We start from the raw sequence: 19,711 nt of genomic DNA, 5'->3' as shown, positions 1-19,711 counted from the left end.
TGAATAAAGTGAGAAAGAAGAAGTTGTGACAAAGGGACGGTTTTTTTTTTGTTATTTGTTGGTTATTTTATTTTGACGTCTGAAATTCCCGTATGATTTTTTAAACTACTGCCCAATGCGGTGCCCCCTGCTGAGCTTACCTGCAAAACGCAAGAGATCGTTTTGCTGGGGTTTCCTCGTTTTAGCTACAGTAGCTGTACAGCACACTAACAAACCACAGTTTTATAAAGTTCAATTCAACCCTAATGATCACTTATTTATAAATTAATGTCTTTAGGAAAATGAAGTATACAGATTTGGGATATCGTTTAAATGTTACTACATGTTGATAAAAGGGTCGTTCAGGACTGGCCAATACAGTCCTGTATGATCAATCATTCACAGTGATGTCAAAAAAATGACCACATTTAGTACAAAATCACCTTGTTAGTGTGAGAGCAGACTGTTCGCAGGTGAGGGGATGATTTAGCGTGTTCAATGTCAAAGCCTAGTGACATTCAAGAAAAAAAAACACAAAAAGGAGCCAATGTCCTGCGCCTCTCAAGAGAACGATATTTCTGCGTTATTGTTGGAGCAACACCTCTGACGGACTAGCCTTCAGTGGAGACAAGTGGTCTTCAGTGATGAATACAGGTTTCGTGTTGACAGACTGCAGCATGATTTGTTCATTTTTGTGCACAACGGACACATCTAGTCACCTCATTAACTCCACTTCTAGAGACTGACGGCAGCCTGACTCCTTGGCTACAGCCGCCAATCAAGTCCTGAGTCCTGAGACCAACGTGCGGAGTCAAGGGTTCGGAGGTCAGCAAAGCCAGCCCCTAACCCCTAACTCTAACTGTTATGAGTGTCCATGCTCTGTAAAAGGAATGGGAAAGAAAATCCACAAGATAACATCTACAGCCGAGAGAAAAGACTGTCGATTTTTTATTGTTTCCAGCAGTGGACACGTGCCACTACTCTGTGACATTCACTGCACACTCCCTGTTCATCAATCTTATTGACGATGTTAACGACGGCATAATAATCCTGTTAAATATTCAATAAACAGTCAGTGCACCTGCTACAAAAGGTGTAATTTCCCAGTTAATAACTTTGTGAATTTGCTGCTATACCGAGTGACACATTATTGATGCTCCAGTTTCCTCCCACAGGGTAAAGACATTCTGGTAGGTTAATATGCTTCTGTCTCAGGGCTGCAGGCCGTGGTCTGTTCATGTTCTCCCCATGCTGAGGGGATCTTCTCTAGTATCCGTTGTTTTAGGGTTCTGTTGTCTGATATCCTTTAAAATAAAATTTCGATTTTTGATTGGGTGATGGGTGTTTCATGTACTGCAGAAAACTTAAAAGCAATTAAATCACACTTAATCCATGAGCATCACAAGTGTTGACGGCTTTATTCTGCTTAAATTAATTACACTGAACAGGTAGCTTCCTGTGACAACTCTTACACAATCCTAATACAGAATTTGAGATTTCAAGATGACGCTGACCAGGGCAACATCGTCTTTGCTCTTTTGTTCCTTTTATGTTGTATAATTGGATCATATTTTTATTGTAAGTCTTTAATTGTATGAGCTCACCAAACCAAATTCCATGTTCCTGGTTGTTATGGCAATTAAGTATTGAACTTCAGCGGGAGCTTACTGTTTTACAAATACTTTTACAGCACTTATTTTTATACTGTAATCTGAAAAGAAAAAGTTTAACCATTTACAAGGTCATCCTTGCAGTTCATTCAGTCTGAAGGAATCATAAAACATCACATGATTTTGAGCAAATTAGAAAATGTGCCTGAAGTCTGTTTCCCCGAACAGAGAGCAACTGGTTTCCATCCCAAAAGCGAGTCAGAAAGAAGTGGCTGAGCACAGAGAAAACAGGAGGAAAGAGACAAAACAATCCTCATGCGCCGAGAAACACAAAAAACAGATTCAATCCGATTTATAATTTTAGTGCTTTTCACACAGAAACTAAACTTATAAACGTAGTTGCGTATTAGGATAAAATAACTTCTTGTTAGCTGTGCTAACCCTTATTGATCAAGTCATCTCCCGACAGTCTGAGTTCCAATCTTCATGCCCCTGTTTCGAGTAAGCTGTAACCATCAGGCCAGATCAAGCTCGAGTTTATTGTCATTATACTCATATACAGGTATATGGCATAATGAAATGCTATTTAGCTAGCTCTCAGACGATAAGCAGTACAAAAACAACAATTGGTAACCCAATTAAGAAGTGACCTGGAATTAAGAGACGGACAAAATGTTGTAGCATTGAGAACCTGGACTACTGTAAACTGTGAAAAGGCGATCACACTCGCTTTCATGAAACATTTCTTTAACAGGAGAAATAAACAGTAGCATGATACAGCCAGAAAGAGACGCAAAGGAAATCCAGGATACACCAGGATTCAGGATACACCGACTTTTAAACACTTTCCCGCTTCCCCCTCTAGCCTGTATCCTTCCTTGGGGTTTCTTCCTGTGCAAATAATAGCTTTATATACTTCAGGGATAGCGAGCCTCAGGACTTCCACTCTATACCATTATCAAGACATCAGTATCCAGCTTGTTTACTGGAAGGCTCAACGAGCTGGAATGGCATGGAATGGGTGTATCAGGGTAGACTACCATATTCCCCCGCCTGTCTAAAAGCCCACATACAGTACCTCCGGGCTTTTGCTCCAGCCCTGTTCTCAGTTACACAAGTGAACCCTTAACTGCCTTAGTAATAGGATTAATTTGGACTCCTTGACTGTTTGTTTTAGCTCTTAAACGCGTTAGAGGCTGCATTTAAACTCTTGCATTTCATGAATAGAACCCCAAACTCTTGGGGAGAAAATATCTTGCAAAGATTCCAATCAAGCATCTTATTAGTTCAATTAAGACTTCAATTGGGCAATGAAGATGGACTGGACAACACCTGCTGTTTGGGGGCCGGGCCAGGGTGGGGGATACCTGGCCTGGGTTTTCCGGGCGGTAAAGTTGTAGCACTCTTTCCCAGTTTTGACGCGTGTTGCTGGAGCGTAGTCTATGGCCTCTTTTCCCATTTCAGGGTAGCCTGGGGTTTCGGCTGGGACTGCACGCACCCCACTGGAGTTGGCCATTTTCACTCAGAGATCTGAAAGGTCCCCAAGACAGCAGCCTGGCTGTTGTGATTCAGATACAAAAGCTTTGAATGTTCAGAAAAATGACATCTCAGCTGGCAATAGAATCTGTGTTTGATGTAAAATATCAATCGGTGTACGTTTTCTTCGACAAGGGACTTGTCACCTCAAGGGCTTTATGATTAAATGTCAGGTGGTCGACGTCCTTGAACACTCTTGTAACCGAGCTCTTCCAGCAACAAGCTCTCCTGAAGGACATATCAATGAACAAAAGACAAATACGGTCAATCTTGCATGTGTTCATTCTTCAGAGTTCTTATCTGGTCTTATCAGGTTAATTCTGTTTGCGTTTCCTTTTTTTTTCTCAAGCCCTTCCTATAAAATGGCTCATGGAGGATTCTAACATCAATATGAGAGTCCTGGTACGAATATGGTACGTGTTACATATTTTAAGATTACAGTTTAACATCATCATCAACAACAACAATAATTTAGCATCATAACCAACTTAGATCTATAGAAATGTGTTTCAGTATATCTTTCTATCCATAGAAAATAATCCCCTTTATTGCAGCTTTGGAACTATACAGTCCTTATGGCATGGGCATAGTGACCTTAACCCACACCTGAAGAAGGCTTCACAGCCGAAACGTTGTGTTTTCTTTCTTCTCTTTTCAGCATGGAATAAACCTATTACTTGTTCCTTTGCAGACTACACATGCTGACGCAGTTGCCCACCTGAACTACTGACCTTAACTACTCGCTTAATCATGCATTTTTGTATGTTAGCTTAGCATTGATGTTAAAGTGTAACGAGATACGATTTTAACGAATTAAGAAGACGAGGGCTTATAAAAAAAAGAACCTGTGTCGTGTCCTACTGCGATAAATCGTCCTGACGTAGTAACTGTGGGGTCTTTTTCGCTGCGAACGACCAGAGATCAGCGATTCTTCTTTGAAGCGAATCTGACCCTGGAGAGTGAAAGAGCACAATTCTGTGAATACCGTTAGACCATTTCAAATTATATTCAGCATGAGTTTTCAGTACCCGTTTAGACTGTGGGACTGGTCAGCGGCCTTCCTAAACCCCGACCTGACCACCTCCACTCCTGTCCTGCCCGGCACCCGTACCCCAGCCGGGCGCTCTTCGGCCGCAGCGCCGGGCGAGTGCGCTACACTATTGGTCGTAGGAAGCCAGAGGCAGCTACACACACGGGACGGTAAGACAGTGCAACGCAGGGTCAATTTTCTCAATTATTATAGATGCACTACATGCCTTTATCTTGTTGCGGTGAATAAGATGCTAAAGGAAAAGCAGAAAGCCACTCTCCCGCGTCAAACAACAACAGATTCCCATGTTCACTGAAATGATTTTAGTTGCAGTTTGCATGACTGTTTGCAATACGTACTCGCATAACAGATACGTCACGCACACATATGGCTATTTGGAGGCCTGCAGACTAAGTACGGGCTATTTCTGCTGACCTGGCAGTAGGTTTCGCTGTGTTTTTTGCGGAGCTGGAGAGCGCTTGAACTAGCCGGCCAGCAGGGGGCGCCCCGGGCGAGTGAAGACGCCCTGTTTTCTCGCAGCTCAGGAACCGGGGAAAAGAAACGTCGTTGCAGACTCGGAAAGGGAAACCACGGGCATGAGACGCGTGTTTTCTGAGGAGCTGCAGTCCCCATGTAAGTAAAAAAAACAATCCCAAACTAATCTTAATACCTCTAATATAATCTCTAATGTGAGCATTTTATAGATCCGTGAATCTCAGAGTTTGACCCGCTGTTATGTCTACTTCTGACTGCGCACATGACAACCTCGACAGTATCGGCGCTTCAGAAAGAGTTACTGGGTTGAGCCTATAATTGTCATGAACCGCTTTCCAGCTGTTTCTGGGACAGTTTCATGCCGTTTCTTCGAGGTCTAAAACAACCCGGGACGGGAAGAGATCGCAAATTACACTCGCTGCGCTCGCCCATCTCTAGGGAAAGTTTTTTTTTTGTGCGTGTGCGCGTTTTAAAACATGGCTTAGAAAAATCTCCACAACGTCTCAGAAGTTTTTTTTTTCCAATCCTGTCCATTGCTTGCGTTTTTTAAGACTGCATGCCATTTTAAAAAGCCTTAAACGCGAGACTATAGAAATAACGAAGTTCTTTCCTCTCCTAATGTGACATAAATGTATATATCCTGTTTACATGTTCTTAAACGTCGTTATTCGTCTCCGGAGCTGCATCGTTTCTCTCTTATTGTTAAGAAAGACAGACTCAGGGAGTACTGTACTGTACTCGTTTAAAGATGACGAGATAAAATTCAGTCTCAGGATAAAGACAGATTCTCAGTTGCGGTTCAAGCAGTGTCTTTAAAACCTAGACACTAGATGTAAATTGACCCTATATTTTAAAGATGTCTTCACTCTTTTTTGAAAACATTCAGCCCTGTGAGCTTCACGCTCCTATGCCCAAGTGCTACAAACGATGGGCTACAGTGGGGTCGCTCTACTCGTGTCGGGTATTCTGGACGATGGAGCTTTACTCGTTACTGTAACTTGTTTACCGGCTTGGATGTATCAGCTAGGAAGCTGTGAGATAAACTCTCATCTGAGGACGCCTCCAGGAGAACGATAGATCTGAGAAAGGCGAGAGAGGAATACTGCACAAAACAGCTCAGTTGTTAACAACAACACACAAAAAAAACCAAACACTACTGTTTGCGAAATGAAATAGGTTGTTGTGAGTTTCACGTTGCTAGAAGGCATACGGTATCAAGGGATTTGATGGTGTACCTATTAATAGCTGTCAGTGTTTACGGGGAAAAAAAAGACTGGAATCAAGAAGAACTGACTTTTTACAATTGCATCTGGCCGCTGCACGGATCCAGCACTAGGTCGTGCTTTAATATGTCGGCCTTTGGATCGTCCTCCGATTCCTCGGCGTCAAGAGCGCAGTCTTCCAGCAGGCGCCGGTGACGCGGCGGAGCCCATTGTCACGCCCTCTGCAGCCAGAGGGCACTCCTTCTCTGTCCTGTCCCTAGCTTCCAGTCTGCTGTCCTTCCTGTCCCTCTCTTTCCCTTGGGCTATATATTTCCGGGTCTTGCACTCTGTCCTCGCTCAGCATTGAGGTTCGGATGTCCTGAGGCCCGCCTAGCACCAGGGCGCCCCACGTCCGCTCCCTGAGGGCATAGGTTTCTATACGGCATTCCTGAACTCTTTGCACTAATGAGCCCGGGCCTTTTTCCCGTCTCGCCGCTACGCATATGGGTCTTTTTCCGCTCTCCTGCTCCCCACGGTTAGTCCCTTTGGACGTCCGTGACACCCATCTCCTGCCCGCCGAGCTCCTGCGGTGTGGAGGAGCCTCCTGGTCACACAGAGAGAGAAGGACAGGGGGCGCCACAGCTCCAGGCGCTGGATGCCTTCGGGAAAGAGCACAGCGCCCTGGCTTACGTGAGGCAGCAGGAGGAGGAGGAAGCCCAGGCATGCTGGCGGTGTGGTGGTCTGGCCCCTCAAAGGAAGTTTTGGCGCACAGTGCAGTTCAAGACCCATCGGCTGCAGTAACACAGTCTCGCTCCTTTCTGTCCACCCATTTCTCCTGTGTATCGTACTCTCAGAGAACTGTGGGTTTTACCCTTTTTTGATTTGCCTGGGCTGGGGGCTCACCTCGGAGCCTGCGGACCCCCCCGCCGCAGGGATGGGACCGGTCTGGAGGGACGGCAGACAGCTCTGGCCCTGCCCTGACGTGCCCTCGGTCCGGAGTCGTCGTTGTTACTGACATTCTCATCCTCTTAACTGTAATACTTATTCCCTCTGTGAACCAAAAGCTGCTTTTCCTGGTGGGGATCCCAGGAGAACGGGGAGCGGTTTCGGGGCTCTGGCCTGGCTGGGGCGCTGTTCCGTCCCAGGACGGGCACAGATGCACAGGGATGATTCAGAGACAGCTGTGAAAACGTGTCTTCTTCTGTTCTGAAACCTTCTTCGCCAGGTCTTGGAATAGTTGCTGTTTTATATTATCGAATCAGTTCCAGATTTTCTGTTAAAAGTCATCGTACAGCCACAGGTAACTGAGCTGAACAGTACTTCGGGAAAGCGTGTTCTTGGTTGTCTCCCTCTCATGCTCTTGTGTACTTTACCTCCACGGTTTCTATTAAAGATGGTACAATAACTGTTCCTGAACGAGTCCCATGTGACTGCTTGTTTTTGCGCACTCTTGCTTTGCTTGTTGAAGACTGTTAAGACCTAGAGCCCTCCTTTTATTTGATTTTTCTGGCAGCAACTCCAGGGCAGAAATATTGCAGCAATATGGTAGTCTCTGGTAAACCATTGCTCCGTTTGGATTAAAACATAGGGGAGAAGGGTCTTTTTTCATTTGTGTTTTTTTTCTGAGTGATTTTTTTTTGTCTTTCTGTTGCTGCCAGCAGGTTTGTCCCGGCTCTCCGGAAGATGTGGGCTCTGCAGGGACGGGTCGGATGAACGGCGACGGAGCTGCTGAAGTATGAGTCTGTGGACCCGTGTTCCTCAGAGCGGGCCGGCTCCCTGTGACCGATACAAACACGCCTGCTGTGCTCAGGGAGACGACATCTATCTGCTCGGCGGCCGGAGGCAGGGCAGACTGAATGACTTCTGGAGGTACAGCGCTGGTAAGTCGTGACAGTAATTGCTTTTCTGCCAGGGTGGTGTACTGTCCTGCAGTGCACTGTAATCAGAAACACTGGGCCAGTGGGGAAGAAAGCTGGTCTCCATGAGAAATATCCCCGAGCTGCTCTTTTATTTCTGTATAGACAGCTATGTCCCGAATTGCTGCACAGGGGAAGAGACCGCACGCGGGCGGGCCCTCAAAGCAGTTTGGCTGCTTTCAGGAAGGCTGTTGCAGTCGCACTCAAAACCCGAGGGAAGGTGGTTTTCATCAGCTCCTGGGCCTGCTTTCCAGCTCTGAGAACGGCGTGTGCGCGCGCGTGTGTGTGTGTGTGTGTGTGTGTGTGGTGCATGGGTCTGTGCTTTACAGTGCGGACCCTGCTGACCTAGCCTGTGCTCCTCTCTGTCAGCGAGCAGCGAGTGGACTGAGCTGGACTGCAGCTCTGAAGAGGCCCCGAAGGAGCTGGAGGAGCACACGATGGTGACACATCAGGTTCGGAGTCTCGCCGCCAGCCAGAGCCACATGCGGCTCCGTCAGGCCAGTGTCGATAACCATAGACTGCCTTCTTACTGAGTCAGAAGAATTGCTGAGATCTTCAGTTTCATTTTTTACTGGATAAATATCAGCCACACAGTGCATGTGACCTATTGTATCTCTGAAGAAGAACTGCCTTGACTGACTCAATAAAATTATTCAAACACCAGAGGTCACAGGGCCACTCTTTTATTTAAAGGGGAACTGCGAAGCTATTTTTAGATATTGGGGTTAGAAGGAATGAGCATTGAGAAGTACATTTTAAACCACAGAAAAAGTAGAAATGTACACAGTAACATGTAAAACCTCCAATTCAGATCACAAAATAGACTAAATTTCCTGGTCTGCACAGCGCCATCTTCTGCCATTAAGAACGCAGCAGCAAAACTTCATGTGACATGAGGCAGCCCTGTTACATTGTAAACCAGCAGGCTTGTGAATATATCTCTTTTAATACGATAGAAATATTGCTCTCGATTGCGAGACTTTGAATTTAGAATTGTTTCCAACACGTTAACAGACTGTTCACACTAACATCGTTCATCCTGTGTGTTTCTCAGGGATTTCTGTATGTCTTCGGGGGAATGATAGATTCTGCCTACACAGAGGGGAAGACCTCTCTCTGGCTGTATGATATAGGTAGATCAAAATAGGTTTTTTATCCTTAATTGAGAAGAAAGTCTTATTTGCAACAATGATCTGGTGAGTACCCATTTATATAACAGGGAATTGATTTACTGGATCACCCTGAGTGACATACTGAGCCTTGTTCAAGGGTGTAATATTAGAGTCCCAACTTGGACTCTGAACCCCCAACCCTCTGTACAGAAGGCCCAACCACTACCTCACACTGCTACACAAGAGTTCAGAATTGCTGTCCAAATTAAGTAACCACATGTATAATTGGGTAGAGAGACAGTAATTCAACATTGAGGGATAAACAAAATGTGCTAAAGTAACATTAGTAACTAGGCTGAGATGATTTCCATTGAAGCATTTTTAGTTGCTTAGGAATTTATAGTGCACTTCATTACACACTTTTCACAAATAGACATCTCATTTATCAAAAATAACATAACAGTGACCAAAGAAATGATGTGAATATATCTGTGGATAGAAATCCTAATGTGGATTAAGATCTTGGAGACAAGTCACCAGGTTGATGAAAGTTACTTCTAACTTCCAGCGCACTAGGAAGTGTCTTGAGTGATCTGTATTCTAGTGTGGAGCTGGATGTGTGTGGAAGAGACCAGCCAGTCCCCCTGAAAGCGCAGTGTAGCTCATAAAGTAATTGCTATGGACGTGTCTTTCCTACAGACAAGAAGCAGTGGGCACGCTGGCAGGGAGCACACAGCAAGGTACTGTACTGTACGGATTATTGGAGGGTTCTTCACAAAGGTTGCTGGGTATGACTGTGCACGGAGTGCGCTGGGGCTGTCCCATATTTTAACCTAATCTATCAATTGGCTTTTTTATTGAAGATGTCGAACTCCAGCAGGGGTTTTGGCTAACTTTGAACTAAGTTTAAATTCAGGGACAAGTCTACAAGTTTTAAAAATGCAGAGGAAAAGGAGATGTCTCTACTATTTCTGGTTTGCTCTGAAAAAAAGTTAGATGCAGTTAAGTGCTTTACTTATATACTTATATAGATGCGGTGGCAATAAATGTTATAGAAGAACAACCTTTTAATTGCTTTTGTACATGTAAACACAGAAGTTGCATTCTGTGTGTGAAGCTCAGTGTCGTGTTTGCAGATCTGTGAATTTCCTTTGTGGTTTTTGTTAAAGTACAGTAAGTAACCGTGGGAACTAAATGCTGTCATGCCCACAGCTCGCAGAGTGCATCTCTGAAGGTGCTCATTTAACCGGGTAATCGATACCGTGTTTTAAATATGCATGAGCTCTTGTCTCTGATGCGTGTCTCCTTTCCCATGATGAATTGGTGTTTCAGAGTGGGGTTCCAGTAAACCGATGGGGTCACAGTGCTGTGGTCTATGAGTCTGCGATGCACGTCTATGGGGGATACATCGATATGAAAGGTTCTACCCAGGAGTTCTGGATGTTTGATTTTGGTCAGTTTGTGTCTATTTACAATTATGCAAAGCTTCAAATGTCTTGGTATATATTTTTCTCTGCTTATATTTCGTATTCTTTCCATTGGAGAAGACATTTGGAATAGGCCTGCAGGATTTTTTGTTAATGACCCTAGATCCATTGTTCAGAATTTTAATTTTCAGTATTGTGGTTTTATTGACCCAGTATAAATGAGCCAGTTACAAACGAGGTGAATTATTTCTGCAAGCTGCTAAGTTTAGCCCCTACTGTGTGTACCAAGCATGAAAGGCTCTTTCCTGAGCCTTACTGTATCTCCTACTGCAGGTGAGCTACCACTCCTGTGATAAAACTCAGGTCTGTTCTCAGTTTCCCTCTGTGGATAGTAATGTCCCGTACGATTGTATAATAGTGCGGTATCGTTACAGAGTTATTCTACCTTTTCCTTTCTGATTTTTCTTTGGACCCTTCATGAGCGTTATGCTCCAGGAGGTGAACTGACTCGCCTTGACTAGGAGCAGAGAGTGGGCTACCGTGGGCGAGACTGACCTTCGTGCATGTGGTCTGTGCTGTGTGTTAGACTGCGGCCAGTGGTCCTCACTCCTCCCCCCGCTCGGCGACGCTGGCCCCGGGCCCAGGCACGGCCACTCAGCGGTGGTGCACCGGGACGGGATGTATCTCTACGGAGGTCTGATGGGCCTCAGGGAGCAGAGCGACTTCTGGAAGTGGAACTTCTGCAGCCAGTCCTGGTCCAGCGTCAAGGCTTTGTGAGTCTGGACCTTTGTTGCGAGAAATGCTCAGGCATGGTCATGTTCCTAGTGCTCACAGAAATATAGCAAGGCATGGATGTCAGATTGCATCCTGACCTCTTAGGCCAGGGCACCCACAAGACCGTTGAAGGCAGCTGTAGAGGGGTAGGAGGTGCAAAGCTACTGGGAAGGTGCTCTGGCGCTGAGATACCTGTGGCAGTACGGCCCTCAGCACAGCTTCACAGGATGAGAAAGCGAAACTTGGCAATTCCTATGGAATCCCAAATCTTCCACAGGTCCCAGACTTAGGATCTGAATCTCCGAACCTGCCTGTACCCAGGCCTGCAAGCACCTACCCCATGGCAGCTTTCACTGCCTGCTGCTGACTTCAACAGCCATCACTCTCCTTGTTCCTCACCACACCTCGGCCCATCTCGGAAACCGCTGAAACTGCCCGAGATCCTGGGTTTCAGCCTGTTAACCAGTGCAGCCGCCTGCAGCACACAGCTGTGCCGTAGCAGGATCATTCGATATCTACTTCTGCACCAGGCGATCAGGTGGTGATGGGGTGACCCACCGTTACATTAGAAATGCTAGGATAAGAGAAGGCGTATCTGATGCCAGGGGCGGGTTACTTTTGACATTTTCTATCATTTTGTGTTTTTTTAACATCAATCCCCCTGAAAAGCATCTTCGTGAAATAACGTTATTCTTTTTCCTCCTCCAGTTCAGGACCCTCTAAGCTAGTGGGGCACTCAGCTGTGCGGTACGAAGACAGCATGCTGCTGTTTGGAGGAGGGGAGACGCACAGCTTCCCAAAAAACAGCCTGTGGAGATTCAGCTTCACGTCCCAGACGTGGGAGAAGCTCTCCACAGCGGCGGACGCCTCCCCTCCCGCGCGGATCTACCACTGTAGCACTGGACTGGGGCCGGGCTTCCGGGCCAAGGGGAGCACGGCGCCCTCGCCTGGGCCGAGCCCCGGCAGCACGGAGAAGCAGGACGGCCTCAGGCTCAGGCCTTTTAAGAACAGGTGTTTTCCCTCCGCGGCTATGCAGGGCGCGATTGAACTGGACACGTTCTGCATAAAAAACGGCATGGATGGGTCAGGTCGCGAAACCTCGAGCAGTGGGGCGCCAGAGAGAGACGACCGGCTCTGCCCGCCTTCGTTAAGGACCAGCGGCCTTACTGTGGTGAACAGGGAGGCTTTCGGAAAAGACTCTCTCTCCGTGCCAGAGGACCGTGTGGTGGACCTGCTGCTGGTCATAGGAGGGAAGCCTTTAAGCCGACGTGCCAGCATTTCTGTTTGGCAGCTGACGCTGGCTGACCTCTGACCCCTGACCTCTAGTGAAGACTGGAAGCACTTGGCTCTGGGGAAAAAGGCACTGAATCACATTTATAATTGATAATACTGTCCCATGCAACAGATTTTAAAGTTTTAACTTTATTTTAACAGGTTTTTTGGTAACGCCCCTCCAACATGTTAACTATTTTCTATACAACTATACACTTCGGTAATACAGTACCAAATATTACTGTCTGCTCCTTTAAATAATAACATACATTTTAATCAGGGCCTGTGAAAAACATACTGTAGAGGTTAGGCTCTTAAGAGAAGGTATTCCTTTAGAATCTGAAGTTATTTTCTTAAATTCAAGTGTGGATTTTACTATTATTTTATATATTAAGAGTACAGTCTGCTCTGCTATAAACCAGCTGGAGCCTGATGAGAAGTATTATAGTTAAGCAACAGCTAATTAAATAGACCAAAAATAACTCTAGAACAGCCTGCTGAATTAAAAACCAGAAGACGCCATGCCACGGTTATATCCAAATGTGTTGCATTATTATACTGGCCATGATGTACAACAGGCTGGTTTAGGGCTGGTCCTGCGGGTTTTCATTCCAGCTTGGCTGTGAAAGACCAGGCCTGGCCTGTAGGCAGGTTGTCAGCATTTTCACAGCTTCTTCCAGCTCTCTGGGGGCTGCGGCTGGCGAGACCCCTCACAACCCTGCAGGCACCCTGGCCCTCCAGGACCAGAGCCGGACCCCCTGCTCCAACATACCCACACTTCAGGAACATTCAGCCATGAAGTTGTTTTCACACGCTGCCGGTCTCCCTTTCATGATGCCCACAGTGAGAAGAAAAAGCAGCTCCAGGAATAAAAGCCTGTTTACACCCTGTGAGTTAAGAGCAGAGTAACTGACTTGTGTTCAAAGCAGAACAAGGACTGTAGCATCAGGGGCTTGTTTGCAGAGGATGAGGTCTTCCGAGTCGGAAGAGTGTGTGAGGAAGATGGGGCAACCTGCACTTTGGGTCAATACATTGTCATTAATGTTCAGCATTTGTTTTACAATGACATGTAAAGGGCACCTATCCATTTCTCTGCACATATCTGCAAAACCTCTTCATTGCCTTCTGGGTAGTGTTCTTGTCGAACAATTACAAATGAGTCCATTTGGGCTATCTGCCTCCTTTGGTAGTCATTATGAGTTATAATTATTTTAAAATAGTTTTCACAGCAGAATGGAAATTAAGGGAAGACCGTTTTTGTGGAACATCTTGTTCATCATCTGGAAAAGAAATGCCCCAAATTGTACACGTGTATCGGGAGGACTGCAGGACTGAGACACTAAAGGGGCCGTGGGATGTGCCGTCAGCAGCACCTGTAAATTGCTTGACAGAACACTCGACTGCTGAAACATTGTAAAAAAACAGCTCTGGATGTTTCAGAATTGTAATCAACCAATAGTAACTTTAAAAGGGCATCACATGAAAAAAGATCAGTAATCAGTGATCAGTAATTCTTTATATTTAAAAATGTTTAGGTTTACTGTAATATTTTTTAAATTCTTAATATTACATAAACACTCCCATGCCTCCGAAACTCTGAATGCTGCATTGCTAAAATGAAGATTTTCGTAAGTTTTCTTCACTTGAGCTTTTTCTGGAGCTGTTCAAAAACTGGTAAGGGTGCTTGGTCACATGTTGGAAAACAAATAAAAAGGGCCTTTTTTTCCCCTCAATGAAATGTTTTTCTTGAAGTGAGGGAGTTTCATATTGCAATTGCAAGCTTTTCCAGCCTACATTTACACCTCTTGCCGTTACGGAGGGTCGCTGGCTGACCGTGAAAAGCTACAAGTTTCTGACGCGGCGATGAACAGGAACTCCAATCCTCACACGCCTGTCCAGTGGGCAGCATCCAGGGGTACTGGGTTACTAGGAATGCTGAACTGAATTTTTTTTGTTACCTGCCCCCTGTTTAAAGTCACTGTAAATAATTGAGATTACTTTAAACAGACGTTATGTGATTACGTGCAGTAAGATTATTCGTATACTGTGCATGTATACTGTAAATTGCTCAGCTGAGGAGTCGCTTGCACAGTACAGTTAATTTTACGAGTGCCCTGTGCGGGAGACAGCATAGAGGCTTTTTTTTCCAGTACCAAAATAAAAAAACAGCGCTCTTACCGAAAAAAAACTAGCACTGTGAACATCCTCTGAGCACAATTTACACAGCGGGTCAGGATAGTCAGCTTTGATTTCTTTTGGAGCTCAATAATTTACCAAGGATAAATGATGGACTTTAATCCATCCTTTTCCCTCTTTGCTCCTTGCTGCACTGTGATAACCGCCTGCTGTTCCAAAGCTACGCTCCCTCCAGAAGAACCTGCAGCACCAGTCCATCAAAAGATGGGCTCCCTTCCTTATCCAGCTGCTGCAACAGAATGATTATGGGCAGGCACCGTCAAATAAGGCATTGCCCATTTGGGTAATTTACAGAAGTAACCAAAATAAGCAGCGCACAAACAAAAAAACTGCAAGACAGTTCTAAAAGTATGCATTTTACTTAGAGAAATCCTACATCATATAAAATTGCAGCAGGCATACTAAAATCTCCCAGCTCTTTATCAATGTACATACAAAATACATGTCAGTGCAGTTTCCTAATCCAGTTTTTTACATCAAGATTACACCGACATATACAAAGTGAAACATGGTGCACTTTACAAAAATAAATTACAGTTAGGAATGCTACAGTGAATTGCACTTACATGGCAATATAAAGACCTACCAGAGTGGTGATAGAGCTACAGTATTGTTCACTACGACATGCAACTCGGGATACAAAATGAGTAAGAAACAGAAAAACTGTATCCTATACGGACAGTCCTTCCTGGGGCCAGATACGGATTTCCTTCTGTCCGAGAATAAAAGTGATGCCGAAATGATGCTTTTGGGGATCAAAACTGAACTGTGATCTAGTAGTACAAAATTGTGGTATGGTTTTCTGTTAGGAAAGTCCACTAAACGTTAGTACGGCACATATGCCAACTTGCCATACTCTGGCAGACCAGTCACAGTGTGAGAGCACGACTGGCAGCTCTGAACAACGCAGAAAGGACAGCCGGACGTCGACCAGTCCCGGCAGGAACAGGTAGCTCGTCAGATGCACAGCTGGCCAGCAGAGCAGAGGGAGAAGTCAGATGGAATCTCCCAGACCCGAGATATTCTGTCCCTGCCTATTAGCAGGGACTGTCCAAATGGAGAGAGGTAAAAAGACGACCCCTGACGAGCATTCCCACTGCCTGATGGACAAGGGCTGCCCCGTGCCGAAGCGCTGAAAACCGTTCTTCCGATGTCCAGCCCGGGTGGAAACGAGCAACCGGAAGGCCACTGCACCTTGCTGCTGGCTGGGAATGATTTTCTGCAAGGCCAGTCCCAGCGGCAGTGAGTCCAGACACCGAGGACGGACAGTTGCCGCCCAGTGGCCAGTGCGTGCGTGCATGAGGACAATCCCACTGCACACGGCCACAGGGCAGCGGAGCGAGGGCCTGGAACAGCACAGGCTGTTCCTGCTGCCAGGGCTCAGTATATATAACCAATGAAGACTAAGTGATTACGTTTTTTTTTAGAATCATACATAGTTGATGCTAAAGGTGCTACATGCTACAAAATCTTAGTAGCTAACATGTATAAGAAAGAAAAACAGTTACATAGTTCTAGAAACTAAATAAGGCAAAGTATAAAAACTAAGAAGTACAGTGTAGACCTAGTCCATTCTTCCAGTTTCCATGGCTCATTGTTGCACGCTAAGATTTCTCACATACAGTACCAGCAGTGGTTCCAGTCTGGGGGGTTTCTGAAGCCCGAGGCCTGAGATCAGCATCGGGACTCTTCACAAAGAACAAAAATAAAAGAAAGATGCACCTTGAACATTTCCAGGAAACATTTGTTTGCATTTCCCTAAAATCAAATTAAAACGGCAGAAAAATCCCAGTCATCAGATGGCATGGCCTCCCAGGCCTGCCGAGTTCAGGCACGAGGCCGGCAGGGCAGGAGGGCCTTGGACAGGAGCCCGCCAGCCTCCTCTGCCTCCGTGTTCGCCCCAGGGAATCTCTGCCACGCCCGTCTGAGCCAGGACAGAGTGAGCGGAGAGTCCGGAGGAATCGGAATGTTCAGCGAAGAGGGAATACAGAGTTATTTTCTTGGTTTGGAAACCTGTCCAGGTGCGCACCTTATAATCAGTGTTAAAAACGTTTCCTTCGCAATGTTCCTACAGTAAAAGAAAAGTATTACAATCCCTGTGGCCAGTGTCCTGCTCACTGCTCATGTTCCAGCTGGAGAGAGAGAGATCCCCTCTCCCTCCCCTGCTGGAACGCTCAAGGTGGAGAAACACGGAGTCCCGTGACGGAGTCGAGCTGTGACGCAGATACCAGTAGTACGGATCAAGAGCTTAAAAGAGGAATGCTCGCCTCTCTCAGAGCTCAGTGGTCAGCAGGCGCTTGGACTTCGCTGCTTCCTCCTTGGCTGGGCTGCCCGCTGTACTGGAGGACACAACAAGGGAACAGAGGTCAGTACAGAGGGACACTTCTGCCAGGAAACACAGGGCTCAATAGTGCATTTACCTGCATGTGGCAGCGAGTAGGTCCTGCATGGCTTGACACCACAGTACTTGTAGTCTGATTTATCTTCCTACTCCCCACCTCGCAGCCTTCCTTCCTCCTCCTGTCCCCCAAGATCATCTACAACTCTGGGGGTGCCACAGCCTTCTCCTGCGCCCCAGAGTTCTGGAATTCGTCCCTAAGAATATCAGGGAGTCCCCTTCCCTGAGCTCTTTCAAAGCCAGGCTCAAAACTTTCATTTAACTGAGTCTGCGCAAATACATCTTCTGCTGCATTATACAGACTTAACCTCCTATTTTTTCCTTCTTACTGTAGGCGCTTTGAGAAGCCACTTTTTAAAGGCACTATATAAAATAGCGTGTTATGATGGTAAATGCAGAACTAAGGAGGAATGAACAATGCCCTTGTGTAATCTGCATTAAATGACCCAGAGAGGAGAAAAACAAAACTCTTTTCCGCAGTAAGTTAGTTCCGCAGTAAAATCAACTCACCTGTACAAGGTAAGCATGACAAATAAAAGACAGATGCACAAGAGGAGAAAGGATGGTGCTGTGTATTTGCCAGATACTTTTCAGGATGTTATACTTTATATTCAAGGCAAACAGAAGGGCTTAGGATCTAGACGCCCTCTTCAGTATTCATTATGGAATAGTAGCTGTGGACCGTCTGTGACGCTGGACATGTGTTTTATTGCGATCAGAGCTGCTCCCTTGTTTTACTTTTTTGCACTGCAATGCTCTTTGCAAATAGAACCTTAGTTATATCAGCTACAGGACTGGCACTTGTTGTCCAATGTCACAGATGTAATAGTGGACTCTTTCTTTCTACACAGCACAAAAGAAAATAATGCTCTTGCATGGTGGGGAAAACGGGCACAAGAAAGAAGCAGCCACTTGAGCGCTGGCGCTGTGGCTCAGGATCTGCGCCTGTGACTGGAAGGTTGCCGGTTCAAATCCCACGGCCAGCAGAGGAATCCTATTCCATTGGGCCCCTGAGCAAGGCCCTTCACCCCAGCTGCTCCAGGGGCGCCGTATAAATGGCTGACCCTGTGCTCTGACCCCAAGCTTCCCTCCCTGTCTGTGTGTCTCATGGAGAGCAAGCTGGGATCTGTGAAAAGACAAATCCCTCATACAAGAAATTGTTTACGGCTGATAAAGTGATAAAACAATACCTGGCAGCCAACACAGCAGGAGTGTGGGGGAGAGGAGGCTGTGCAGCCTGAGGGGCAACCTCAGGGTTCAGCTGTGGGCTTTTTGTAGATAAGCTGCCATCGCTGTCGAAAAGGCCATTCGTGAACACGCCACCACCCTGAGCCGATGACAGAGAGCGGCAGATCGGTAACTGGGAAGGGGACAGACACAGGAATCCAAGGAGAGAAGGGAGGTTAAACAAAGCAGAGCGCGACGCAATGCAAAAACAACAGGAGCAAAAATGTCATTTTTACTGAAGTGCAGGCATGCAGATCAAATCAGAGCATTCATTTGGAGAAGGAACAGGACAGCTAATAGTCATGCAACTGTGGTCCATGCGTTTGAGAGCGACACAGAGACAGACCGCTCCACACTCTACTCACAGGAGCTGCTGGGACAATCCATCTAGGAGCAATTATCAGCTTAGACTGAACCTTTAAAAATGGAGGGACGACAAAACCAATCGAATTACGGAAATCTTGAAAGACAGCTTGTATTAATTAATAGAAGATGAAATAATTAATGGAACTCCGATATATTTGAAAACAGATATTGTAACGGAACTCTTACAAAGCTGTTTTGAAGAATTTGCTGCAAACGAGCCCTGAGATTCAGTGGCACTCAAGATGTTACAGAGCTATGCGCTATGTCTATGTAAAGCAGTGTGCCTGAGCACAAGGAACCCATTTGGATTGGTCTTTTTGGACAAGCTACAGCCTGTGGCTGGGGAGCACACAGAGATCAAACCCAGACTGGGGTTTCATCAGCTCTGTTGTTAAACCAACTGGAGAATAGTTCAGTGTGAGTTGTTTATAACATTCTTCAACACTGAGACAATGCACATCCATTAAAACTCACCAATGGGACGGCATCTGTAAAATCGATTAGATTATCCGTTAGAGATGAAATTAGGGTGTCCAGTTCTTCAGTTTTAGCCTGTGTACCAAACAGAATTTAATAAACCGGTGTAAGATAAAAACAAAATGTAAATAAGAACAAAAAAATGTCATGTCTAATCAACAAGATTTTACTAGGCATGAAAATAATCTTTACTTTTAACTTACAATAAAAATGCATCACTGATAAACAGTGCCTTGCAAAAGTACCAGACTCTTCCTAGGGTGTACTTTGTGGAAAACACAAAATTAATATCTGAATCAAAACCTGAATGCTCAAACTGAAAACGTATAAATTTAAGTAAATGTAAATGACCTATAAACTCAATATTTGGTGGAAGAACCTTTGGTAATGGTTACAGCCCCAGATATTTTGGGTCAGTCTGTCCCAGCTTGGTGCACTTTTTCCCTCTCCTCTTCATGCTTCGCTCATGTTATCTCAGATCTCTTGGGGACCCCTTACGGATAGCACATTCCAGGCATTCCCCCAGATTCCCAGGATTCAAGCCAGGACTCTGACTGGACCCCTCAAGGACGTGTCTGCTACTGAACTCTGTAGCTCTGCTGGTCTCACAGTGGCCTCCCTAACCAGCCTCCTCTCCCTGGCTGCTCAGGGTGGAGGGACAGCCTGATCTAGGCAGTGTCCAGGTGCGTACCAC

At 45.8% G+C, this 19,711-nt stretch overlaps 2 protein-coding genes and 1 long non-coding RNA gene across 9 annotated transcripts in view; 1 reads left to right on the top strand and 2 right to left on the bottom strand.

Annotated features, from left to right (window-relative positions):
- Positions 1–2,829: 2,829 nt before the first annotated feature.
- On the bottom strand, positions 2,830–4,309 carry LOC107078748 (uncharacterized). The gene is made up of 3 exons (XR_001479714.2): positions 4,154–4,309; positions 3,971–4,077; positions 2,830–3,353 (listed from the first exon to the last, which is right to left on the bottom strand). It is a non-coding gene; the product is annotated as an uncharacterized lncRNA (long non-coding RNA).
- Positions 4,310–4,649: 340 nt separating this feature from the next.
- Positions 4,650–14,091, top strand: klhdc3l (kelch domain containing 3-like). 2 transcript variants are annotated; one of them, XM_015358451.2, is made up of 8 exons: positions 4,650–4,788; positions 7,514–7,732; positions 8,138–8,220; positions 8,823–8,901; positions 9,580–9,620; positions 10,213–10,333; positions 10,894–11,080; positions 11,790–14,091. In XM_015358451.2, exons 2-8 carry the CDS (start codon positions 7,588–7,590, stop codon positions 12,391–12,393), a joined length of 1,260 nt encoding a protein of 419 aa, XP_015213937.2. In that variant the 5' UTR covers positions 4,650–4,788; positions 7,514–7,587; the 3' UTR covers positions 12,394–14,091. The 2 variants fall into 2 exon arrangements, with proteins under 2 accessions (XP_015213937.2, XP_015213938.2); XM_015358452.2 differs by having other exon boundaries at positions 7,511–7,732.
- Positions 14,092–14,885: 794 nt separating this feature from the next.
- Positions 14,886–19,711, bottom strand: part of epb41l5 (erythrocyte membrane protein band 4.1 like 5) — a 42,073-nt gene continuing 37,247 nt past the window's right edge. The window contains exons 23-27 of one of the 6 annotated variants that reach the window (XM_069196683.1): positions 19,015–19,092; positions 18,540–18,590; positions 18,138–18,307; positions 16,817–16,888; positions 14,886–16,237 (exon numbers count right to left, since the gene is read on the bottom strand). In XM_069196683.1, the coding sequence (XP_069052784.1) occupies positions 16,822–16,888; positions 18,138–18,307; positions 18,540–18,590; positions 19,015–19,092 (366 nt within the window). In that variant the 3' untranslated portion in view covers positions 14,886–16,237; positions 16,817–16,821. Of the gene's footprint in view, positions 16,889–18,137; positions 18,308–18,539; positions 18,591–19,014; positions 19,093–19,711 lie in introns of all 6 variants that reach the window. The other 5 variants (XM_069196685.1, XM_069196682.1, XM_069196684.1 and 2 more) reach the window with 5 other exon arrangements.

The sequence above is a fragment of the Lepisosteus oculatus genome, chromosome 12 (assembly GCF_040954835.1).
Source record: "Lepisosteus oculatus isolate fLepOcu1 chromosome 12, fLepOcu1.hap2, whole genome shotgun sequence".
Taxonomy (NCBI): Eukaryota; Metazoa; Chordata; class Actinopteri; order Semionotiformes; family Lepisosteidae; genus Lepisosteus; species Lepisosteus oculatus.
Note: the sequence above shows the minus strand (reverse complement) of the source record. Positions and strands in the feature narration are given on the sequence as shown.